At 38.1% G+C, this 25,437-nt stretch overlaps 1 protein-coding gene across 21 annotated transcripts in view; it reads left to right on the top strand.

Annotated features, from left to right (window-relative positions):
* Nucleotides 1-25,437, top strand: part of RALYL (RALY RNA binding protein like) — a 707,896-nt gene that overhangs the window by 567,944 nt on the left and 114,515 nt on the right. For all 21 annotated transcript variants that reach the window (XR_013367029.1, XR_013367028.1, XM_077876403.1 and 18 more), the window contains one exon: nucleotides 328-403. Coding sequence is in view for 19 of the 21 variants with exons in the window: in XM_077876403.1 (XP_077732529.1) it covers nucleotides 328-403 (76 nt within the window). In the remaining 2 variants the exon portion in view is untranslated. The remainder of the gene's footprint in view (nucleotides 1-327; nucleotides 404-25,437) is intronic.

Raw genomic sequence — 25,437 nt, 5'->3', positions numbered from 1 at the left:
ATTCAACATTGTTTTTTTTTCACAGTTCTTATCACTTTCTAATATGTTACATATTTTTCTTATTTATTTTGTTTGTTGTTTACTATCTGTTTCTTCCCCAGGAGAAAGTAAGATTTACAAGGGCATAGATCTGGCCTGTTTGGGACATGACATAGCTCTAACAGTGCCTGGGCTAAAGCAGATGCTCAGTAAATAATCGCTGAATAAATGAATGGTGTGTAACATTTGTATAAGAAAATAGCAGAAGGAAAAAGAAAACCTTATGATTTACTTTTCTCAAATGGATTAATTTTTCCTAAGCAGTACTATATTATTGTTTGCTTTTAGATATCAACATGGCAGGAGAACCCAAACCATACAGACCCAAACCTGGAAACAAAAGACCCCTTTCTGCACTTTATAGGTAAGTAAGCAATTTTACAAGAGACAGTAATGGAAACGTGTTATGGCTTTAAAAGGCAGCATACCCTATATGGAATCAAATGTTTCAAAGAACTATCTTTCCGGGCATAAAGTACAACAAAATGCTGATTTTCAACATATAAGTACATTACACAGCACTGGCAGGGATACCGTGCCCTTAACCTTCCTATCTCCACTTAACACAACCCCTGTACAAGATAGTCCTCTAATAAAACCTAATAAAATTCCCTCATAACTCCACCTGACAAAATGGTGGAAAGGTCAGTATCTTTTAATATTTAGCGTTCTGGTCTTTCCCCCTCTGCGTGCCCAGTTTTTCAGTGTCCACACCCATAATCTCAATTCTAGGGGGATAAGATTAGACGGTATTTGGCATCTTTATTGTTCCGTGTAAACTTTTGTCCTGTTAAGTAAAATTCAGTTCCTTTGGGAAAGAAGACAAGAGTAAATTCATAGAACGTTTAGTTCTTTAAAAACATCCATTTTTGGGGAAAAAAAAGTTCTGCTGCTAAGCCATGTGTCCCACTTAATGAACCTTTGTCAGTGGTTTTCATATTGTTAAGTGGGGATTTTATATCTCTCTCTGTTAAATTCCCTTTTGTTATGCTTCACCAATTGTTCCAAGCTATTGAGGTCTCCCATCATCAAATTTATTTAGTCTTCTCCCAGATACGTATCTTCCTTCCATCAGTGTCCAAATCCAAAGAGCCAATGTAAGTGATGAGCAAGGCCCCTCCTTGATATTATTTGGGTAAGGAAATATTGAGTTATACTTGTCAAAATTGATTATATTCTGATATACTACAGTAAGAAGAGTATTCAAAAGGTAGCTTGGAGCTGTTTTTTTTGTCTTTGTTCTCTGAGAACTAGCATATCTCTTTTTTTTTAGCCACTCACAGCCTCATTTCCCAAACATGAAATAAAAGGGTCAGAATTAGATGAGTTTCAAGGTCCTGTTCATGCCTAACACCCCAGAGCCCTCTAATGTATCAGAGATCCTAAAGGATATATTGAAAATATGTCTTAATTGCTCTTATTATTTTTACTGTGTGAATTTATTTAACTTTCACTTAAGTTTTACATAAAAGTGGAAAGGTGCAGGTCTTAACAAATTTGATAAGTGACCATAAGGCAGTATTGATGTTAAAGGTCAGAAATGAAGTCACCACCAAAGGCAAGTGATACTTTCTGTACATTGTTTGAGGTAAAGGATAATACTAATTAAATGGGCAAATGCAAGTTCTTTTTTCGATCAGATTCATTTTGAAGTGTATATGCAGAACTGCTGCTAATGCGGAACATTTGAAAAGTCGAATTTTCAAAAATTAACAAAACAAACTATCAGTGGCTTTTTTTTCTCATCAAAGAGTTACCACAGTGCGGTAATGTTAATTTTCGCATTTTCTCTGTTCTTGGACTGTTTTGATTTCCTTATGAGAATAGAAGCTTATGACAAGAAACAGATGTCTTTTTAACTATTATTTCTCTATTGCTAAATTATATTGAATTGTGAATTCAAACGAATCAGAAGCAGAAGCTCATTTAATCTGATATATTGTATACAAATCACATTAGTGGAAAAATGCTTATTTATCCTGTTTTCATCTGTTTACATAAATGAAGGCCAGGATGTCGTGAAATTACAAAGCTGTAACAAAGAGAACAAAAGAGAGCTGAGAAAGCCCTTTTATACACACCTTCTCATTCTTACATAAGCTTCATAATAGTAATACCTTCTTTTTATGTGGGCAAACTGTGTTTTCATAGTCAGTATTCATCTGTTCACCACAGAACTCCACAAGGTTGGTATTATATGCCTTGCATTATAAATGAAAAAACGAAGTTTCCAAGACATTAAAGGACTCACCCCAACTAAAATAACAAGATTAGGAACTGAACTGTGGTTTTCAGTCTTCAGTTATAATGATCTTGCCACAAGATCGCAGCTCCCCATATTTACTCACCTGCTACTATCTAAATGATAGATATTATTAAAAAGCAGAGATTCCTGCCCACCAAAACCAATAATCAGTTATATTTCTATCCATGAAAATCATGCCAGCAGGTGGCAAAGGGAAGACTTTACACTAGACGTAGTATAAGGACAATGGTTGCAAACAATTTCTGTGATCATAGGGCATAGGTTTTGAGCTTCAAGTTCTTTATCTCATATAATGGTTGTATAATTTTCTCCAAAGGGTAAAATTAAATAATTGAGGCAAAAGCACCTAGGTTATTGCAGAGACTACGGTAGCAGCTTGAAAAGAGATTGTTTCTGCTTTCCTTTTCTTTGTATCCTGGGTCTGTTTTCCTCATCTGTGAAATGAAAGAGCTGGAATAATTACATTTCTCCATTTGTTTATTCATTCATTCATACAGGACATGTTTATTGTGTGTCCACTATGGCTTAGGTACTATGGTGGCTGCTTTTCAAGGCAAGTGACATAGATAATGCCAAGGCTACAAGGCAGGAAGAGAACAAATGAAATAAAAGTAAATTATTTTTCTGGTTATTAGTAACTTCTGAAAGACCTTTGTGCTCTAAACTGCTATGTCGCTATATCTATTTACTCTGTTGGGGAAGTGTATGATTCTCTATCAGACTTTCTCCTTCACCTGTCTCCATTTTGTCTCCATCACCAACCACAAAGTACTAATTACAAGGAATACACACTAAGGCATTACTTTGCTTTGTTACTTCTTTTTTGTTTAAGATTTTATTTATTTATTCATGAGAGACACAGAGAGGCAGAGATATAGGCAGAGGGAGAAGCAGGCTCCCTGCAGGGAGCCTGATGTGGGACTCAATCCCAGAACTCTGGGATCACACCCTGATCCGAAGGCAGACACTCAACCCCTGAGCCACCCAGGTGTCCCACTTTGTTACTTCTTTTAATAAGATTTTCAGTTTAGCCAAACAACCTTCACCAAGCATTTATCATGTGCTAAATTAACAAGGTATACATGAAAGACACACACAAAAAAATTTAAAACATACTGAAGCCTTCAAATATTTGCTGTGATTCATGAGTTAGACATACATATAAATAAGGAACATAAATAAAGTATACATTCAGGTCTATGAGAAAATAAATGCGTTACTGATCCTGCCTAGGGGGAGAGAGTTAATGATCCTGCCTAGGAGTGAAAAGCCTGGGTGACACCTGAGCCGGCTTCTAAAGAGGCAGGTATTCACTCACTAGACAAAAAGAAAGAAGGGCATGATGGGCAAAGAAAATGTGAACAGGGTAATTGGCACAGAAAAAAAAAAGAACATCTCATGCCGAGAACTAGTATAGTTCACTTGGTGAAGAAAAGATAACTGGAATGCTGTGGCAGCTCAGGCTACCAGGATTTTAATATGCCTGCTTATCAGATTAAGGAGATTTGGATTTTATTCTACAAGCAACAAGGACCCATTTGAAAATGATGTGCAATTGAAAATGGGATGGAGGGATGGGTGAGAGTCACAGACGCATCCAAGATTTCCAGCTTGGACAACTGAGGGGATTATCAGATGAGTCTGATAGAAGAAATAGGAAATATCTGATAAGCAACAGTAGGCTCAGGCATAAGTTTGGGGAAAGGAAGCAAAAGAAATTATTTAAGTCTTGGACATGAATTCATAAAGACAGACAATTCATTAAAATAGCACTTGCAATAAAAATGTCTCCCATTAGAGGCTATTTGTAAATGAAACATAATTAATCATTTGTGAACATGCCATAAATATTGGACCTAGTCCTAATGGTGAATAGCAAATCCATTCTCTAGGGAAAATATTGTAACTTTTAATAAATTTCTGCTTCACATGTGCTGTGTACATTACACAGTGTCTATGGTGCTCTAAAATAAAATTCTTCCCCCCCGGGAAGTGAGTTTCCCAGCATGCCAAGTTCCAATTAATGCTAAATAATAGCTAAATGAGAATTGTGTGATGGTTTTGTTTCTGCTTGTAAAGGAGACAGACCTTTCCTCTCTGATGTGAGTATGGCTGACAACCAAAGAACAAAGATACTATTTATCAGAGCTGACCAAGTACAGGTTTTCACGCACCTAGAGGCAGCCCTCCCAGTCACAGGGAGCACTGCTCAGTAAGACACATGAAATGAAGCTTCATCCCACTCATTGCATGGATATTACTAGGTATCATTACCAAATATGGTTTTATGCCAAATATGATCATACAAATGTCTTTCATAGCAGCCTTCCCACCTCACAGAGATGACCGTGGAAATCAAGCTTGTCACTGCAAGTGACTTTAGGACTCCTTAAGATTGTCACAGGGTGACCTCTGTAGTATCACTCTTTTAAGACCATCACCGTGGCGATAACCATGAATGCAGGTTATTATCATAGGAAGTTCAATGACCAAAACACTTTCAGAGCCTGGGCCTAGTTAGATGACTCTATAGCAAAATATTTCTGACTGTTTACCACTTGACCTATGTAAATTCTGTTGTCATCCCGCATGGTGACTGTCACATCATGGGAAAGGGGGACCCTCAGGTGACCCAGAATGTTCCCTAGGACCTTGGCAATTGAAATGAAATTAGCAATAGCAGCTAATTTCAGCTAATGCTAAATAGCAAAAATCAATATGGAGGAAAAGCAGCCTGCACATCTCCACTTCATTGACTTTCTCTGTTTGCTAAGGAATGTTTGCCAATTAGCTATTGATTATTTTATTTATTTTTCTGTCTCCTTCTATAATGTCAAGGGATAATACACATACATTTTCATTTTCAGAAGCTTAGTATGTCTAGTGTCAGTGCTCCCTTCACACTGGTAAAGGCTTCCATTTCACTTACCTGGTCAGGTGGGCCCACTCAGAAAGCCATCTAGGAATGGACTCTATTTAATTCCATTTAAACAGAATTTGAGGGCAGCCTGGGTAGCTCAGTGGTTTAGTGCTGCCTTCAGCCCAGGGTATGATCCTGGAGACCCAGGATCGAGTCCCACATCGGGCTCCCTGCATGGAGCCTGCCTCTCCTTCTGCCTGTGTCGCTGCCTCTCTTTCTGTCTCTGTGTGTGTCTCTCATGAATAAATAAAATATTTAAAAAAATAAAATAAAATAAACAGAATTTGAGGAGGACAGGGGGAAGGACAGTTAACTCCCACCGTCTGTGATGATGAACCCTGTCCTTCTGGAATGGGCACAAGCCCCAACACTGACACGTCCACAAGGTTCAGTTTGAAAGTAAGTTGTTGCTGAGTCTAATCATGGTCAATTAGCTCCTAATTCAATCTCGGGCAATCAAAAGACTGGCATACAAAAGTGTGGTGGCCAATATCCACAAGAGAAAATAAAAAGATCCACTTCTAAAACTCCAAGCTGAATACCCATACATCTGGGTAATTGAGGGTGACTTCTCTTTAATTTACACCTATCAAGAGAACATGAAATACTGTAGAACCAGAAAAGGTCCCAAATACTCACTTTGAAGATGATTTTAAAATGTGCAAATGTTTTATATGAGTATGTTAGATGGAAAGAGTGTCAAACTGGTCTGCATCCTAAAATTGGCTTAGCCGTATCAGTGATTTGAACTCCATCTCCTATTCAGCTGCTTGAAGGAAGAAAGTTTCCTCAGAGACGATATACTTAAATAATCTGGAACTATTGTAGATGCTCTACAAATTTTAGTTATTCTCATTATTATGTTTGTTCAAAGAAAAAGGTCTATAATAAAGTATTTTAAGAAGTTATTTTAAATGAGCCCTGAGTAAAAAAATAAAAAAGTAATAATAAAATAAATGAGCCTTGAGCTACGATAATGTTGCTAAAATTCATACAGTCAGCCAAACAGGTTAACATTTTCTATAACTGCCTAAAATGATATTTTTGGGGAAAAAAATATTACATTTCCTTAGAGTATGTCCCTCATATTTCAACACTAAGCAAATGTAATTTATAAACCCTTTAATTTAAAATGTTTGGAGAAATGCTGACACTATACCCATTAAAATAGTACTGCTACAGGCAGTTCTCTGCTAGGTTAAGGAATGGCCTATTTGCAGTCTTCTGTGACGTTTTTAACGCATAAATATCCATGAATAAATATCTTCTTGCATATGGAAAGAACGTAGTAACAGTAAAGGGAGACTGCATGGTACAATTTCTTAACACAGAGAATCCATCTCTAAGGCTTTGCTTTTTGAAAGAGTATGGTTCTATTTGTTTGATTTGAGGTAATTTATGATAAAATCAAAGGAAACCAAACCATGCAGCCCATTTTAAAAAAAGGTAAATCATAAGAATCAAGAATTAGGGAATTAGGAGTTGGGTGTGTCAGATAGGATCAAGCAAATTATACTTAGAAATCTTATGCAATAGTAAGAAGTGGGCATCAGACTTAGCTACAAATTCCGGGCAGTCAAGGCAAAGAGGGCTTGCATAGTAATGTATGTAACCATCTATTAAAAGCAAGTACTCCAAGTTGTGATAAGAAACCATTTTTCGCTAACTCTCTCTTCTCAGATAAACATATCATATATAAAAAATCTAAACAGCATGGTAGTATCTTCAGTACTAGTTATACAATAAACACACACATTCATGCGCACACAGTATTTTTAAACTAATGGAACTTTCCTTATGAAGTCACTCAATAAAAACCAAGAGTGAGCCACACGGACTTTTTTCTGCTTCTCCCAAGGCAGTTTACCATCTTGTGACAAATCACATAAAACTGAAAAAAAGAGTGATGGTCCAAAATAGCTAGATGTCCAGAGCAGTCCGGATTCAAATTACCCGTATTAGCTGCATACAAGGAAGAGATAGAAAGCAAGAGTGGACTGACCCCTTTGGTTGGCTTATATATTCAGCCCCAAGGACTGGAAGAGAAAGACCATGCTTGGTTTTTTATGATCCTTTACATGGGAGCCTCTTGACCTGTTATTTAAGACTCTTCTAATATGGGGAGAAATGGAAAAGGAACGATAAACTTAGTATGGGATAGAAGGGGCTGAAATTTCACCTCTTCCTCACAGCTTGAAGGTACAAATGAAGACGTGCAACTCTTTTCTTGTACCTGGCAACTGTACTGTACTTTAGAAGCTGCAGTCTGTCCTAAAATAGTTGCTTTCTATCATTTGTGAAAACAGGGTTTTCTCTTGAACCAAAGCCTCCTTATCAGCAGGACTCAAGTGTTACGGCCTTTTATGCTATATGTTCTTTGTGTCTCGCTATGTTTGTGTTCTTCTTGCTTTACATGATGGCGTATTAAGGTTAGAGCACCAACAGAAATACCACTAGTCCCCAGGAAGCGTAGGAGGATGATGGTCATTTCACATTCCTGGGTCAATGTGTAAGTGCTCCCTGACTGGGAGAAAGGTGCTTTCTGGATTTTATCTTCTAAAAGAGAATGTCCTTCTTGTTCACTAAATGGAGTGTCTTCACGGTCAGTGTTGACTTTGTTTGTTTTCATCATTTTATTTATTTGGTCATTATTTTTAGATCCCGTGACCTGTTTTTTTAGTATAGTCCTGGGTAGAGAATTTGGGGCCTTAAGATTCCAACCTAAGATTATTTAAGTTGGTTGTTTTTTGTTTCAGAAAGTTATTTCATTCCTTTTTTGCCCACTGAGGGCTCATATCTCATCTGTTGTCTCAATCTACACATTAAGTTCACAATTCCAGGATATGTTTCTTCCTTTTCCACAAGACTACATGGAAGGACCATGAAAGAAATTGAAATGCATCTAAAGTCTTATTTTTTTTCAGATTTTATTTATTTATTTATGAGAGACACAGAGAGAGGCAGAGACATAGTCAGAGGGAGAAACAGGATCCCTGTGGGGAACCTGATGTGGGACTTGATCCCAGGACCCCAGGATTACAACCTGAGTAGAAGGCAGATACTCCACCACTGAGCTACCAGGCATCCCTGAAGTCTTATTTTTAAACAAAATTAAAGACTTAAAAATCTTTAGTGTGGGAGTGGTACCCTCTCCTTACACTGTTATTAATATAGTGAAAACCAAAATCTTTTCCCAACGCAGAAATCCTTTCTACAAAGACAGTAACGAAGGAAACAGCTTTTCTTATTGAATAAGTACCCAGAATGTGATGCGTATCGTAAGTAATCTGTTAAGGGTTCACAAAGACAGAAAGAAATCTCACTCTTTAATATAGAAAAGCAGATATAACCCATCCTATACATGTTCTCAAGATAAACAATAACTAATCCTTGGGTAAGAGGACATAAAAACATCATGTGTCATGTGTAGTTCATTGTAAATTCACCTGGTAACTGAGGTGACCATTTGCATTAACTAATCTGGCTTTATCCAGATGAAAATTAAACTTCTCATATCTTTATGACAGGTAGTTTTGCAACCTGGAACACCTAAGTTAGACTCCTACACTCCCACAGAAACTGAAAGATAGGGATGCTATCTCCTTTGATGTTTACATTTCAAAGAGATGTCCTCAAAACATCTCAAAACATGGCTCCTATGTCTCCAAAAAAAAAAAAAAAAAATACCTAAGTCATAAAGACCTATTTAGTTTTTAAAGAGATTTATGTACCAAAGAGGGAAGAAAGTCTACAATGACACATTTTCTAAAGTAAATACTCAAAGAAAAAGGAAGGAGGGGAATATTTTCCCTAATTTTCAAGAGGGAGTTTTAAATTTCAAGGGTTTTATCTCATTTTTCTTAAAGTTCAGTTGAAAGTGATATTTACGGACTTGATTTGTACCACCTCACGGATTGCTCCTCTGAAGTACAGGGCTTTTGCTGAAACTTTCCCATCTCACATACAGGAATGCTTTGTGACCATACTGACTGCTTATCTTCTAAATAAGAAAAAAAATAGTAATAAGAGAAGTGTCATGATGTAGAAGAATGTCTGAGCATTAAAAAAAAATGGGGAGAGGAGAAAAGATGAAATGAATATTCATAATCTAGATGGAATGATTGGATTCGTAAGAAGCCAAACAGCTTTCTTTCTTCTATCATCTTTTCTCACTTTTACAATGTGATTTTTATTTTATTTATTTTATTTATTTATTTTTTTTATTTATTTATGATAGTCACAGAGAGAGAGAGAGAGAGGCAGAGACAGGCAGAGGGAGAAGCAGGCTCCATGCACCGGGAGCCCGACGTGGGATTCGATCCCGGGTCTCCAGGATCACGCCCTGGGCCAAAGGCAGGCGCCAAACCGCTGCACCACCCAGGGATCCCCTACAATGTGATTTTTAAATCACATATAATTATTTTATAAAAGTATCTGATTTTATTATCTTTGTAAAAATGTATTTGGTCAATTGCATTTCAAAAAAACACAAATTCTAAAATAATAGAAAATGAAGAGTTAGAGAAAAATTTTTTGAGGTTTTAATTATGAGCAAGGTTGCACACTAAAAAAAGGGAAATTTGTTAGCTTTGGTTGGCTTTAAATATATTAATTAGAAATCGGTCCACAAATTTTCTTATAAAAATTAATAAACTAAATGCAAGAATAATTCTTCCAATTGAGTTATAAGTGCTAAAAGCAAAGCTTGAGTGCCTCTTTTTTTTTTTTTTTTTTGAGGTCTAGAAAGATGAGGGCAGAAAAAGACAGCATAGTCTCACTAGATTATTAGTCAGCCATGTATGATGAATGTTTCTCACAAAACTTTGTTCTTTTAGAAATTAATTAACTCTATTAAACTTTCAAAATTTCTTTCTAGTGGAATGATGGCATGATTGATAATTCAAACTTACTGGGATTGTTAAATAGAATACTCGAGATACTAGTGGATCTTCTTCCAAACCCAAGGAGTGTGAAGTAGATTTCATTTAGGTTTGCTGTGGAATAAAAGGACAAGGGGCTTGTTTTGAGTTAAGCATATTACATTGCAAATGAAACTGAGATGTTGTATATTTTATCCTTTAATATTTGTCTGAAATATCCTCTCTCTGGCCAAATTTCTGCTTTTGTGTCAGAATCACTCAGTCGTGAAAAGACGTCTGGGGTCATTAGAAGGAGCAATGGATTGGAATTTAGGAAACTTACAACCACATCATGTATCTGCTAGTACCTGCCCATGCCAGCTAGGTGATTCTAAGCAATAGGACCTCTTTTAAGTTCAACTTTCTTAGAACATGAAGGCATCAAGTTAAACCATTTCTTAGTTGATTCCCATTTCTAACATTCTGGGTATTGTGCTTTTATTTTCTGATCCAAAAACAAAAGAAGGGCAAAGGTGCTTTATTATCAAGTTTATTTCTTTTTTTCCTTCAAAGTTGATCCAGTAACTAAAAATATTCATATCTTTTGACTAAGCAATTTCAGTTCCAGAAGTATAACTAAGAAAATAATTCTAAATATTTAAACAATATAAAAATATGTGAAATTATTCTTAAGATGTTCTTTGCAGTTTTATTTAAAACATTGAACAATCTGATCCAGCCAAAATATTATGCAATAATGAGTATGGCAACATCCATTAGATGGAATGCTCACGAAGTGTTCATAATGACATGGAAAAATTTCAGGCTTGAGTAGACGAAGAAGCAAAATTATATAAACAGCATATATAACAGCATATAATTACACAAACATTATATATTTTATAAACATACGACCAAAGCTATTTAACAAAAGAAACAAATATATGCAGAAAAAAATAGAGATCAAAATATTAGCTGTAATTCTTTGGACAGTGAGGATATGGGTGATATTTTTCTTGTAACTTTAATACCTAATGCAAATTTTCTTTAATGAGAATTTTATAACCGAGGGAGAAAAAAGAGAGAGATTTAAAAGCCAGATTTTTCCAGTGGTAGATGATAAACAACACAAAAGCACTCAAAACAGGCAACAATGAGGATTTTTTTTGTGCTTAGTGTTGTGCAAAATCAATTCAGTAGATAAAGCCCTTCATCTTTGGAACTACACTTCTTTAGTTACTGTGGTTATTCAAAAAGTTGGTGTTCTGAAAGGGGCAACTTCATTAACATTCAGTGCAGGCCAGCAGCCTTGTGTGGTGAAGCAGTTAACTGCCAGGACTAACTGCAGGAAGTAGCCTGTCAGTCAGTCAATACCATGATGGGATTAGGAGCTCAGTGTGCAGAGGGGAGTGTGAGGAGCAGGGTGCAGGGGAGAGCAGCTGAAGTCATCTAATCTCCAAAAATGAAAAGTCAAAATTTATGAGCCCTTAAGTGATGCAATAAAATAAGTAATCAGGAATGCATAGTGATGGCAGTTCTTCTGACTACAAAATAGTGAAGCAGTGGTAAGACAGTGGTGCTTGCCTGATGATAACGGTCCCTCTTTGTATTTAAAGCTGTAATTCAGTCACTTTGCCGCTGTTGATGTTTTGAAAGGGCATAGTGTATGAGAGCTACAAATGGTAACAGAATAATTTGGAATAAAGCCCAGGTTACGTCCTTATCATACAGAGAGTGGGACATGACAGAAAAAAGAGGGGAGGGATCCCTGGGTGGCGCAGTGGTTTGGCGCCTGCCTTTGGCCCAGGGCGCGATCCTGGAGACTCAGGATCGAATCCCACATCGGGCTCCCTGCGTGGAGCCTGCTTCTCCCTCTGCCTGTGTCTCTGCCTCTCTCTCCCTCTCTCTGTGTGACTATCATAAATAAATAAAAATTAAAAAAAAAAAAAGAGGGGATAGGTTCTGTGTTGCAAACTCTTAACAGAGAGAATCAGTCAATGCAGGAGAACCAGGGGTAATGAGTCTGGGTACAGTAAATATATTAGAATGTATTTATGAAAAAAAAAGGAAAAAGAAATAGAGCATGACTCACAAATTACAGATAATCATGTGTGAAATAGCATTTGGAGGCTGGATTACTTAGCAACTCTTAATGAAACTATCCACCAACATCTGGGTATAGACATTATTTGTGATGTTGTGAGAATTCAGGAAGAATTGAAGTCAAATAGTGACTTCTAATTTCTTAATTTGCTAAAGGTTGTCTTTTTCTCATTTTTTCTTTACTCTTTATTACCTAATCTCAAGATAGTAAATTTAATGTTCAGAGTGTTTAGGAAGAAAAATTATATAATCAGTATTTGAAAATACAGACTAAATTGAATATAAAAATGTTGAAACACTTGACATGAAAAAATATAAAGAGATTATAAGAAATAAGTAGTATTAGACATTCCATTTTAACTGAAAAATCAAATACATTATTTTTTAAATGTAATGCTAAAGAAAACAGAAAGCAAGAAAGAACAGCTTTATGTATACATGAAGCATAATGCAGGCAGGCAGTTATTAGACAACAGGTAGAGACAGCACGAGGTGGTAAAGACAAATGAAAGACTTCACATGGGGTCAGCCCTGAGACTCTTTTGAGGAATGATAGAGACTTGGAGAAGAATCTCTGATCTCAGCAATTTTGAGTGAGCCACACCATCTCAAGCCTGGAAGGATAACTTATCCCTAAGCCTCTATTAATAGACCTGGCTCATAGATTTACCAAATTCAGCCTGTATTAGAGATTCTCAGTGGATCTAGTAGAGGAGAAGTAAACATAGAATCACTAATTCAATTGTTTATCAATTATTAAACACCTACTAGATAGTTTTCTGGGCACTGAGGATACATTAGTTAAAAAAATGGACAAAAATCCTTGACCTTGCCTTCAAGTGTGAGATAAATGATAATAAACAAAAATAAATAATTAATATTTAATAATAATAATAATAAAATAATAATTAAATGAAGCATACATTAGAAGGCAGGAGGTGTTATAGATAAAAGTAAAGCAAGGCAAGAGGGATAGGGGGTGGGAAGATGAGAAGTGATGTGACATTCAGTAGATGGTGAGTGAAGACCTGGTTGAGAAGGTGATATTTGAGCAAAGACTTGAAGGAGGTGATGATCAGGTAAGGTTTCACCTGGGGAAAAGCATTCTGGGCAGAGTGATGAGCACCACAAAGTCCCTAAAGCAGAAGCATACCCAAGTGTTAAGAAAAAGAAGGAAGGCCAGTGTTTCTGGAGTAGAATCAAGCAAAGCTGGGGGCTGGGAGGAGGCGAGAGGCTAAGGCAGAGATGCAATTAGGGTGCCAAGTCATGGAAAGCCTCACAGAGCATTGAAGTGCTTTGGCTTTAACTTAATGAAATGGAGGACCTCTGGAAGATCTTAAATGAAGGAGTACCATGACAGCAGTTAAATTTTGAATAGTCACTTTTGCTTTATGTTGAGAATAGGTTATGAAAGAGCAAGGGAGGAACATGGGAAAACACACAAAAGATTATGACTCAAACAAAGTGGTAACAGCTGAGATAAGAAGAGTGGTTATATGGTGGATATATTTTGAAAGTAGAGCCAACAAAATTACAAATTGGGTGTGGACTCTGAGAGAAGGAACAAAATCAAGGATCATAAGATCTACTGCTAGATAAAATTTACTGTCTTAAAAAAAGTATTTTTATCACATTTAGTTATCTGGGATAGGTTTGGTTGAGTGGTCTTGCTCTTTGTGATGTCCACATGGCTTCTGTGCTTACGTGTCTGGCACTTCAGCTGGAGCTGGCTAGAACAGCCATGGTGACTGAGCATCTTTTTCCACCTGGTCTGTCCATGTGGTTAGCTTAGACTTTATTATGGCCCAGTGGCCTCTGACTAATCAGTTTTACATAGTGATGGAGCTCATGAAGGAGGAAGAAGCTGCACATCCTCTTAAAATCTAGGATGAAAATTCTGCAGTGTCACATCTGCCACAGTATCCTTCTGAGAGCCAAGTATAAGGCCAATTCATATACAAGATGAGGGGACATAGACTCCAGATCTTAGTAGGTGGAAGGAAAGAATTGATAATGAGCAGACCAGCTCCCTTAGAAATCTCCAAGGTTTGGACTGAGCACCTGAACATATGAAGCTGCAATTGAGATGCGCAATACTCATGGCAGGGATTGGAGTAGGCCAAGGTGGGCAGTAGAGATTAGGGTTTTGGTTTTTATTAAAGTAGAGAGATCTAAGTGAAAATGTCGAATACATAATCTGGAGGTCAGGGAGAGGTCTGAACTGGATACATCCAGTCTGAACTGGATACATTTGGGAGTCATCAGTGGGTAGATGGTCTTCAAAACCATGACAGTAGCTGATGGCAAACACCAAAGGGGTAAAGATAAAAAGAGAGAATGGGGACTCCTGGGTGGCTCAGCGATTGAGTGTCTGCCTTTGGGCCAGGACCTGATCCTGGAGTTCCAGGATTGAGTCTCACGTCGGGCTCCCTACGTGGAGCCTGCTTCTCCCTCTGCTTGTGTCTCTGCCTCTGTGTGTGTGTGTGTGTTTCTCATGAATAAATAAATACTTAGAAAGAGAGAGAGAGAGAAAGAGAAGAATTCCAAAGACTGGGCTCAAGACCATACCAATATTTGAAGTCAGCATCTAGCAAAGGTGACTCCAAAGAAACAACTAGTGAGGTAGACTAAGTAGTATGAAATTCAGCGATAAAAACATTTTCAGGAAGAATTAATCAGTTCGGTGAAGTGGTCTTCAAAGTCCATGGTAACTAATGATTTACCACCACCAGTCTCAGCACTGTGGAGACAGCTGGAGATTTCAACAAGACTGTAACCACCAAGTTTAGGGTCCTGGCTCAATCCTGCCTAGTTAACTCAGGGAGCAGCCCAGACACAGACCGGACCTGGAATGATAAACCCAAGCTCTCGTAAAATAGCTCTAGCTGCAGTTAGAGGGAGAGACTAACATGAAGCCAAGATGCAGCTCTGTGAGTCACATAGAACTTCCAGCACAACCCAGGAAGAGGTAATATGGAGGACTCCAGGCAGGTGATTGGCATCACACAATTTTGTCAGCATGTGGCAGTTGAGGTCATTACAACCCTGACATTTGATGCCAGGGTTTAATATTTTCAAAGATTAAGTGGGGGGTGGGGGTACTCTGGGTCTGAGAGAGGTTGAGGTTACCCAGACAGGAGGTTCATCTACTGGACAGGTTTGTCACTGGGAAGAGGGCAGCAGCACAGTTCAACAAAACATGCACGAGATGAAGGGTTGTTTCCCAGGCCCATGTCAGCCTTTAACTACCCCTTGGCTTGAATGAGTTTCAAGCATTTTACTAAAAAGAGGGCAAAAGAGAGGATGAGGCTGTGCCTGGGAACTGAGTGGGTATGAGACTATGGGGCCCAGATTGCAGCCAGCGTGTGTGTGTTGGGTGGGGGGCGGGGGGGGCGGTGTTGTGAGGGAGGCAGGTGAGGACAAGAGCCAACTGCTGCTGTCAGCCTACTGGAGCTGGCCTGTGAGTACGCGCCTTATGTCCATTAGCACCATTCACACCCCGTACCACTTATCGTGACTGCCAATCAGAAGACTGTGCAGCACTGCATTGCCTCTGATCTCTTCATTTAGACCTGGGGGGGGGTGGGTAAATGACATCATAATGCTGCAAAAAGCAGGGTGGAGGATTGGGATTGGAAAATGGATAACTCTAAGCTGCTCCCCAGTCTGTGCTGCTGGCAGATGCACAGTTTCTCTGTAGGATTCAACAGTTATTAGCAAGCAACTAAATAAGACAATGGAAAGAGACAGATGTATACAATGGAATATTCCTCAGCCATTAGAAATGACAAATACCCACCATTTGCTTCCACGTGGATGGAACTGGAGGGTATTATGCTGAGTGAAGTAAGTCAATCAGAGAAGGACAAACATTATATGGTCTCATCCATTTGGGGAATATAAAAATTAGTGAAAGGGAATAGAAGGGAAGGGAGAAGAAATGGGTAGGAAATATCAGAAAGGGAGACACAATATGAAGACTCCTAACTCTGGGAAACGAACTAGGGGTGGTGGAAGGGGAGGAGGGCAGGGGTTGGGGGTGACTGTGTGACAGGCACTGAGGGGGCACTTGACGGGATGAGCACTGGGTGTTATTCTGTATGTTGGCAAATTGAACACCAATAAAAAATAAATTTATTATTAAAAAAAAAAAAAGAGTGGAGCAAGGGTGAGACTCTATACTCTGCCTTGCCCAAGCATCAAGTACTCCTACTCCTACCCCGGGCCTCACCACCAGGGCTATTGGGGTAAGCGTTTCCAGTCCCCCAGGAGAATCGGCCAGGGGTTAATGATCTTTCTTGCCATGAGGTTGTTCTTTATCCTTCGCGTCCATTCCTCTCACTGCAGCTCAGTCCTCCTGACACAGTTGTGAAGATGCATTACAGCCTGTGTGAGGGAGATGAGCCCTGAAGCCTCAATTTCCAGTGTGGCAAAAGTCATGACTGTGAGTGCCGGAGCCGCCACGGAGATTCTTGGTTGACACCACAGCCATCCATTAAGCTGTCCCTGGAGTTAGGAGCACAGATGGTGGTAACTGCAAATGAAACTTACCAAGAGGTCTGATGATAGCTTTAAGCAGAAATTTCAATTGAGCATGAAAGCCCTTGCAAAAAGGTATCACAGGAAATTGAGAGGAAAGCTGCTTTTTACTCCAGAGAAATGGAATCCACTGTAGACAGATCTCACCTTAGGAGTGAAGGAGCCTGTCTTTCCTCAGCTTTCAGGTGAATTTGATGCTCTTCTAATGGCCAGGGAATGATACACTGGAAAGTGATACAAATATACTATAAGGTCTTCATCACACTGCCTGAATTATCATCCTGCAGTTCGACTTTTTAGCTTTTTTAAGATCTTGGGAAAGCTACTCAATATCTCTCTGCCTCAATTTCCTATGTATAAAATAGAGAAGATAGCTGTACCAACCTCACAGAGAAGTTATGAAGATTAAATGTGTTAAAAAGCTTAAGATAGCATGCCAGATTAAAAATACTGGCTATTGGGGATCCCCGGGTGGCTCAGAGGTTTGGTGCCTGCCTTTGGCCCAGGGCATGATCCTGTAGTCCCCGGATCAAGTCCCACATCGGGCTCCCTGCATGGAGCCTGCTTCTCCCTCTGCCTGTGTCTCTGCCTCTCTCTCTCTCTCTCTCTCTCTCTCTCTCTTTCTGTGTCTCTCATGAATAAATAAGTAAAATCTTTAAAAAAAATACTGGTTATTGTCATATGTGAAGCATTAAGGATACATGATTATTTATACACATTGGCATATGGTCTGTATGTCTAGAAACCTGGGTTCTGCTGTAGAACTTTGTACCTCTTTATTCCTTGTATAAGTTTGAGCAAATTTCTCTACCTTCTATTAGCCCGGAGTTGGTAAATACATATGTGCACAACATTCTTCATTCCTTTTATATTTCTGTGGCAGACATAGGTTAATTACAACCATCTTCCATCCTGATGCCTGAAGGGTTTTAGAATTCTTGTCAACACTTTGTTCCCAGCAGCTACCATCAATTAGTCAGAATTGACAAAAAATTAAGGCTTATTTGACCTCTCAGCTTTAGAGCATATAAGCTTTTAAGGAAAGAAAGGATTGCTCCCACTCTTAGCCATCTCAGACCATGCCATCATGCTTTGCTACAAATTTCTCAGTGTGGTTGACAGGACACCATAAAAGGCTATCCTTGGGATAATCCCTGTGCATCTGTAAGAACACTATGCCCGCCTAGGAGCCACACCTGGGAAAGGGCTGTGGCTGGCAGGAGAATTCACTGTGAGGGCCTACTCGTGGTCAGGAGGCAAAAATGTCTTGAGCTCTTATTCAACCAAAGACACTAACTGATGAGTCGTACTTAGGCTTCCTTGGGCAGATGGAGGTGAGGAGGTTGCTGCCTGTGTAGGCTTCAGGCCTTTTCTTCTGTGATGCACCAACATAGTGTGTTCCTCCTAACAAGCCTCTTGCTTCCCAGGCAAGAGCTTCTAGGCCTCTAGGCCCTGGTGGGCCAGCACAGCAACCTGGGCTGCTTTTGCTTTTGTTTTTTTTTTTTCTCTTTAAGTGAGGAGAGGAGAATAGCCAAGGTAAGTACTACAGACAGATTCTGATTTTTATTGTATGTCACCTACAATTACCAATGAATATCCTGCCCCTATGCTTTTTCATTTTCTGGTGATAGATGAATTTTTAAGAATACTGATAGAATTGTGTTCTATTTTAGTATGTGAAATGTTCAGTAGAGGAAGATGTCTGCGAATCACTTTACAAGTGCTTAGCTTTGATCAAAATCATCATCTTTTGCTCACATTTAATCATTTATCTGGGAAAAAAAGCCTATTTAAATCAGAAGGCCTTGGAATGAAGAAAATGTCATGTGGATGTGTTTAGATTACAAATGATTAATGATGAAATGTAGACTAAAGTTTAAATATCAAAATAAGATTCCTGTAATTCAAGAAAAGCTATTAAGCTATTTGGAAAATAGCATGTCAAATTATTCCATAAATAATAAGCAGTTGGTTAGCTAAATGTTAACTCACAATGACATGGACCACCACGGCCATCATGTCCCTTTCTGACCTTTGCATCTACACACCTAGCAGCCTGTTAATGAGCCTGTATATCTCTTCTCCATCCTTTCTTCCTATTCTACACATTCTCTCTGGGGATGGGGGGCCTGCTCTCTCCTTTGATGGCATATGCTGACTCTGCTTTGATGACATGATTCCTAAATCTGTATCTTCAGCCCTAATATCTTGCCCGAATTCCAGGTGTACATTTCCATCTGTTGCATACTTTCACCAACATAGCTCCACATGGTTCTTTGTTATATAACTGCTCCACCAGACTGTTCCCCAACCTGGACTCCCTATATCTGCTAAATGGCCATGAATGCAAGAACAATCAGAGCACTCGTGGATAAAAAAGTAACAATGATGGCAGAAATTTATTAAGTATTTACTATCCATTTATTTATTTATCTAATTAATTTAGGCCTCACCCAGTGTTATCAAGGATCCCCCTCCTCGGTATCTGTCCCTAGTGACTTCCCATCCACTGACCCCACTCTGCTTTCTGGCAGTCGATCCCCAGGGTCTCTGCTGGATTCTCTCTTCCTTATTCCAGTAGTCATGAATAAAGTCTTTTACTTTCAAAAAAAAAAAAAATCTGTTTAGTTATTTACTTAATCCAATTCTCACAATAGCCCTGATAGTTAGGTCTATTAATACCCCGTTTTGCAAATGAGATAATTGAGGCACAAAGAAAAATGCCTTCCTTTTTCAAGGCCACACAGCCAGAAGATGTTAGAGTCAGAACTGGAATCAAGCTGTCTTTTTCTAGAAACTATCCTTAAACCCTTTGGAATATCTATCTTAAATGTAGGTCAGGCCTAGGTTGTTATTGCTAAAGAGGATAGATCTGATGGTAGTAAATGTGTTGCTGCTCAGCAATTTTTACTGCAAAATCATATAACTATCCTAGGAGAACATACTTATAAGTCACTTTGGAGTCATAAAAAAACCACTCGTTTTACAAAAACAAGGTAGTTGAAGTCCTTTCTGCAAAAATGCTGTATATGCCCAAGCACAGGGAGTGAGAATGCAGGATGCCACCCTGACGGTGAGCAGGCTTGAGCATAATATTTGGCTCAGCTTGGCTTGAGCATAGAATTTGTAGGCTGAAATAGTAGAAGACAAAGGCTGGGAAGGTACTTGAACAAGATTGTGAATAAACTTTAAGTTATATTAAAGGGTTTGGACTTTACTCTGTAGGTAAATAATGGAAGTAGGGGTGGGGGAGTGAAGCAGGGGAAGTTCATTTCACAGAATCATTACAGAGAGCCTCCTAATGAAATAGGCATGATTCTAGGTTTGAAATAAAGTGAATTTCAACTTTCAAGGAGTATACAGTCTTAATAGGGAACTTGGAAAATACACTGGGAATGTTTCATACATCATGATTAACTGTTAAGAAGCTCTCCTAACCAACTTAAGGTGCCTCATGAGAAAGTAGTTCCTAGAAGCACTCAGAGATGTATAATGAGGGGAATTACACGATCATATTTGTATGATAGTTATTTTAGAAAGATGATTGTTCTAGTAGATATGGCTATTCCAAAGACATACTGAAGAAGGAAGGTCATTGAGGAGATTATTCTAATAGACCACCTAAAGGTTGATGATCACTTGAACTGTAATAATAATAACTGAGAGATAAGTAAAGAATTAAGAGGATTTTCGGTAATAGAATACAGCAGAGCTAGGAGGATCTCCTGAAAGTGAGTGTCGTTGGAAAGGAGTCAAAGAGAAAGATTATGATCTTTCTGGTTTGGTCACCTGAGTGCCTGATTAGGCCATTGAGTTGGGGATAAAGAAGAAGAATGAGAGAGGCTGACAATGAATTTAGCTTGGGACATATTAAGTTGAAGGCACCCACAATTGGAGTTGTATGATGGACAGATATAGCCACACATCATATATAGAGTGATACGAGAGACAAGAGTTGGAAATATCCAGCATGTTGACAGCATGCAAACCCAGTTAGATTTCTCCAGAGAGTATAGAAATTAGGAAGAAAGCAAATGTGACAGTGCCATAAGGCACATATAAACAAAAGAAATGTAAAAAGGGATGAAAAGCAATATACAATGCAAGACATGAACACGTGGGCTTTAGAGCCCGAATGCCTAAGTTCAAGCCCGAGCTCAGCCACTTTCTAGCCATGTGAACTTAGGCAAGACACTTAGCGTTTTGGGGTATCAGTTTCTTCATCTGTAAAATGAGATCTATCTCAGAGGATATTATAATGCTTAAAAAATCGGTGCTTAAAAAATCAGTGTTTATAAAGCATTTTTAATAACCCCTGCTCCTTAGTAAATTCAGCTTAGATTTTTTTGTCATTAAATACAAAATGTCATAAATCCGTTAGCTCCAAATATTGATCTTCATTTTGCAATCCATTTTATTTCTTTACTGTGCTGATTTTTCTGAAGGCTATGGTTTATCTTATTCTATTCCTCATTCTAGTGGATCTTGAATGAAATATTATTAAATTCACTACTCTGTTCATGCTAAAAGTAAATCTTAGGAAAGATAAAATCAATCCTTCACAAAACACTTAACCTTGTTAAAAAAAAAAAAACTCAGAAAAGTTCTCTCTGGGCATATCACAATGCAATCTTCTGTTTCTAAGAATTACATTGATAAACAATTTGTTCCAAAGAGATGTTTCTCCTGGTAGTTTTCTTCTATTACATTTTTTTTTTTCACTTTTCAGGACTAAAATTGCAAAAATGAGCTTTTCATGAATTCAGGCAGTTTCAGCCCTTAGAACAAACCACCTGTCTTTGGCATAGCCTTTACCATCACAGTCTCCTCTGTACCAGGAACTGTATTAGTTGCTAGGTGTACATAATCTCTTATTCTTCACAGCAGCCTCTCGAGTTGGCTATGATGTTGGCCATATAATTAATGAGGAAAAAATGTAAAAATCTCTGAATCAACTCAAGGCTAGGGAATTTGAGTCTATGTAATGAATCAAAACAGAGCATCATTCAATATGGGCCAGTTATCACTTTCCTCTATAATGTGTCATTGTTTTGAAGATGAAACACATATAGGATGACCTGATGGTGGCTCTCTACAGATTTCCTGCTCTGTGTCACCACTGAAAATGCTTGGGGGTCTGGATACCTATGGTTCATCTTCAGTGGCTTAAGATGACTAATGGACAATCATCTTTCCTTTCTGTTCAGCTCATAGAGCATCAGCCACCACCTCCTCTGGGCCATTAGAAGATTTAACACAAAGCTTTCGGGAGCTTCTTGTCTAAGCAGACTTGCAAGTTTAATATTCTTACCGGTCTTAAAACCTGAAGCTAGCCATTTAACCCAGGACTATTGTCCTGAGAATATGTCATAGTAATGGAGATAATAAATAGAAGACATTTAGTGACAGGACTGTCCCTGTACGATGAAGGTGTCAGAATTAGCATTATAAAGGAGTTAGATAACTCATAAGATAAATAGATCATGCATAGGGCAAAAAAAAATCATATTATGGTATAGAAATAGAAGGCTTCCAGACACCAAAGCAAAAGAGATTTGTTTAGGTAATAAATAGACAAATTTCCTGGAATAAAGTGGTTAGTAAGAGAAGTGATAAAAGAACAACTAGGAAAGTTAGTGTGAGGCATGTTTGTGACAAAGCTTTCCAATGACACACTAAAAAGTTTGGGTATCATCCTATGGTTATCAAAATTGTCAATAAAAATGGTGATGTGAAAATACATTGTAGGGGGGTCGATCTGTCAGTAGTAGGTGCAGAGAATTGGTGATGTTGAGAAGGAATTCAAATTATTATGAACTTCTAATTCTAAGGCAATATTTTGATATGTATTAAAATAAAGAGTGCCTATTTTGAAAGGTAGTTTCCAGTTCCTTCCAACAATAAAATTATAGGTCATGCATTGGCATAGCTTTTCTGTAAAGGCCATATAGTAAATATTTTCAAATTGTGGACATAGAGTTCCTGTTACAACTACTCAACTTGCTGTGTAGCACAAAAGAACCCTTAAACAATATGTAAATGAATAAAACTGACTGTGTCCCAATAAACTTTATTTATGGGCTTTGAAATTTGAATTTCATATAATTTCACGTGTTGTAAAATATCATTCTTTTTTGACATTTTTCAACCATTTAAAAATGTACACCTGTGAGAACAGCATCCCATAGAGATGTTGAATCAATCACTACGTTGTACACCTGAAACTAACATTATGTGTCAACTATACTCAAATAAAAAACAAGATGTGAAAGCCATTCTTAGTTTGTGGGCTATATAAAATCAGGTGGTGAGCAAGAACTGGCCAGTAGACCAACCCCCGGTTGCCAACCCTTGGTTTATAGAATGTCAGAATCTCAATCCAGTATCATTTTTAAAAATTTTGAATTTTCCCCTGAATTCTTCTATTGAAAATTTGGGAGGAAATAGTTGAAGTGAGTGAAGTGGTAAAAAGAGGAAACAGACAATTAACTAGTTAGTAGGACTGACCATATTAATCCCTGGTGTCATTGGGGCAACATATGCCCCTATATGCTTCAATCCAACAATGGCTTGTCTGAAGCCTTCAGGAGAAGAGAAGGAAAATCAGTAAGTAAATACTACTTCATTCTGGACTCAGTGTTTCAGTGATCATACAGAAAAGGCAAAATAGTGGATCTTTCTTTTATGCATATTGTTCATGATACCTTCAACGAAAGCAGGACCATGCAGTGCTTAAACAATTGATATGAGTGAAGGGAGCTTTAGTGGGAAACCGTGTGAAGTTGGAGCAACTGTGAACAATGAATGTACATTTGGAGACACCAGCTAGGCTGGGGTGAGTAATGAGAATTAGCCTGGGAATAGAGTGTGGAGGGAGATGTGAAAGTCACATAAAGGAGAAGTTGACAGGACATTGCTAATTGAGATGTGGAAGATGAAAAAGAGAGAGGAGTCAGATATTAAGTGTTTCTTTTACTGGGTTGGTCACTGCCACTAAAATCGGGCCACAGTGAGAGGCTAGGAGGGCACTGTAGGCAGCAGGAAATGATTTATTAAGTGTTGCTGATGAGAATGTAAAGGAGAAGTGATGTCGTCATGATGAACCAAATAAGCAAATGGTTCCCTGCATCACACTATGTAGAACCCCCCTCATTTCTTCAAGGTAACTTCTCTTGATCACTTAGCGCTGGTCATGTCTTATAAAACAAGCATATCCAAATATATTTCACTATTTATCTTCAACCTTTTTCCCCCAGATCTGTTTGCTATTCATATCACAAATATATGGGTACAACAAACACACAGTATGGCAAATAATTTACAGGGAGGTGCAAATAAAATAGGAGTTCAGAAAAGGGAAAGATTGCACACATGTACATTTCTAAACTCTGAGCTTTTTTTAAAAATTAGTTTCAGAGGAAGAATTTAGTGATTCATCAGTTGCATATAACACCCAGTGCTCATTGCATCACCTTAAACACCAGGGTTCAGATAAAAATGTCTTTAATATTTGCTTACATTTAACGCATAATCATATGTTAAGAAACATATAAAAATTAAGTGGCCAATAGACAGCTACCAACTGGTTTCCTTAATTATTTTTTTATTTTTTATTTTTTTAAAAGATTTATTTATTCATGATAGAGAGAGAGAGAGAGAGAGAGAGGCAGAGGGAAAAGCAGGCTCCATGCAGGAAGCCCTACACAGGACTCGATCCTGGGACTCCAGGATCACACCCTGGGCCAAAGGCAGGCGCTGAAATGCTGAGCCACTCAGGGATCCCCTAATTATTTTTTTAAAGATTTTATTTATTTTATTCATGAGAAACACAGAGAGAGAGAGAGAGAGAGGCAGAAACACAGGCAGAGGGAGAAGCAGGCTCCATGCAGGGAGCCCGATGTGGGACTCGATTCTGGGTCTCCAGGATCACACCCTGGGCTGAAGGCGGCGCTAAACCGCTGAGCCACCCGGGCTGCCCTTCCTTAATTATTAATTAGGAAATATTTAGAAGCCAAAAGTTTCCTGACTGATTTGCTTTTTGCAAATAAGTTAATTTATGAAATAAAATTAACTGGAAGCATTCTTAGCCTATTTTACAATGAAAAAAATAAGCCCCAGAAAGTTTTTTTAAGTTGCTTGCTCAAGATGCCACAACTAATCACAGGCTACAGAATTAGAATTCTTCTTTAATATGTTAGGAGGTACAAAAAAATACCAGGTTCTCAGAAGACATTAAGAAAAGGCATTAAGATCCTAATGTATGACCTGACTCCTTCAGACTCACCCCCAGACAAGCTGCTGCTGGTATATGACCGTGAATGTCATGCTACTTCTCTCTTCGTTACAGAAAATTTACTGGAAATAAATTACTCAGACAATATGTAACTAAATGCATTAGAAATTTCTTTACTGTTACAACAACTACAAATAGATATATCAAAGCTTCTTCAAATTATGGTAAAAAAGAAGATACAGAGAGTGCAAATCAGAATTAGACTAACAGTATTATTATCTTAATGTGTCATTTAAATACTACATTCCCATTCCAACTCTCTGGAATTTAAATTAGTTCAGATTAGATCTTCATATATTATGTATCCCTTTTTATTAGTGCTAAAGTATACATTTTCATCCAAACAAGTATAATAATTTTGTCAGATTCCTATGAGAGCAATTTTAAGTGTATAGCAAATTGTTATATTACAATTCAT

The sequence above is a fragment of the Canis aureus genome, chromosome 28 (assembly GCF_053574225.1).
Source record: "Canis aureus isolate CA01 chromosome 28, VMU_Caureus_v.1.0, whole genome shotgun sequence".
Taxonomy (NCBI): Eukaryota; Metazoa; Chordata; class Mammalia; order Carnivora; family Canidae; genus Canis; species Canis aureus.
The sequence above is the reverse complement of the archived record's forward strand: the minus strand, read 5'-3'. Positions and strand labels throughout refer to the sequence as shown.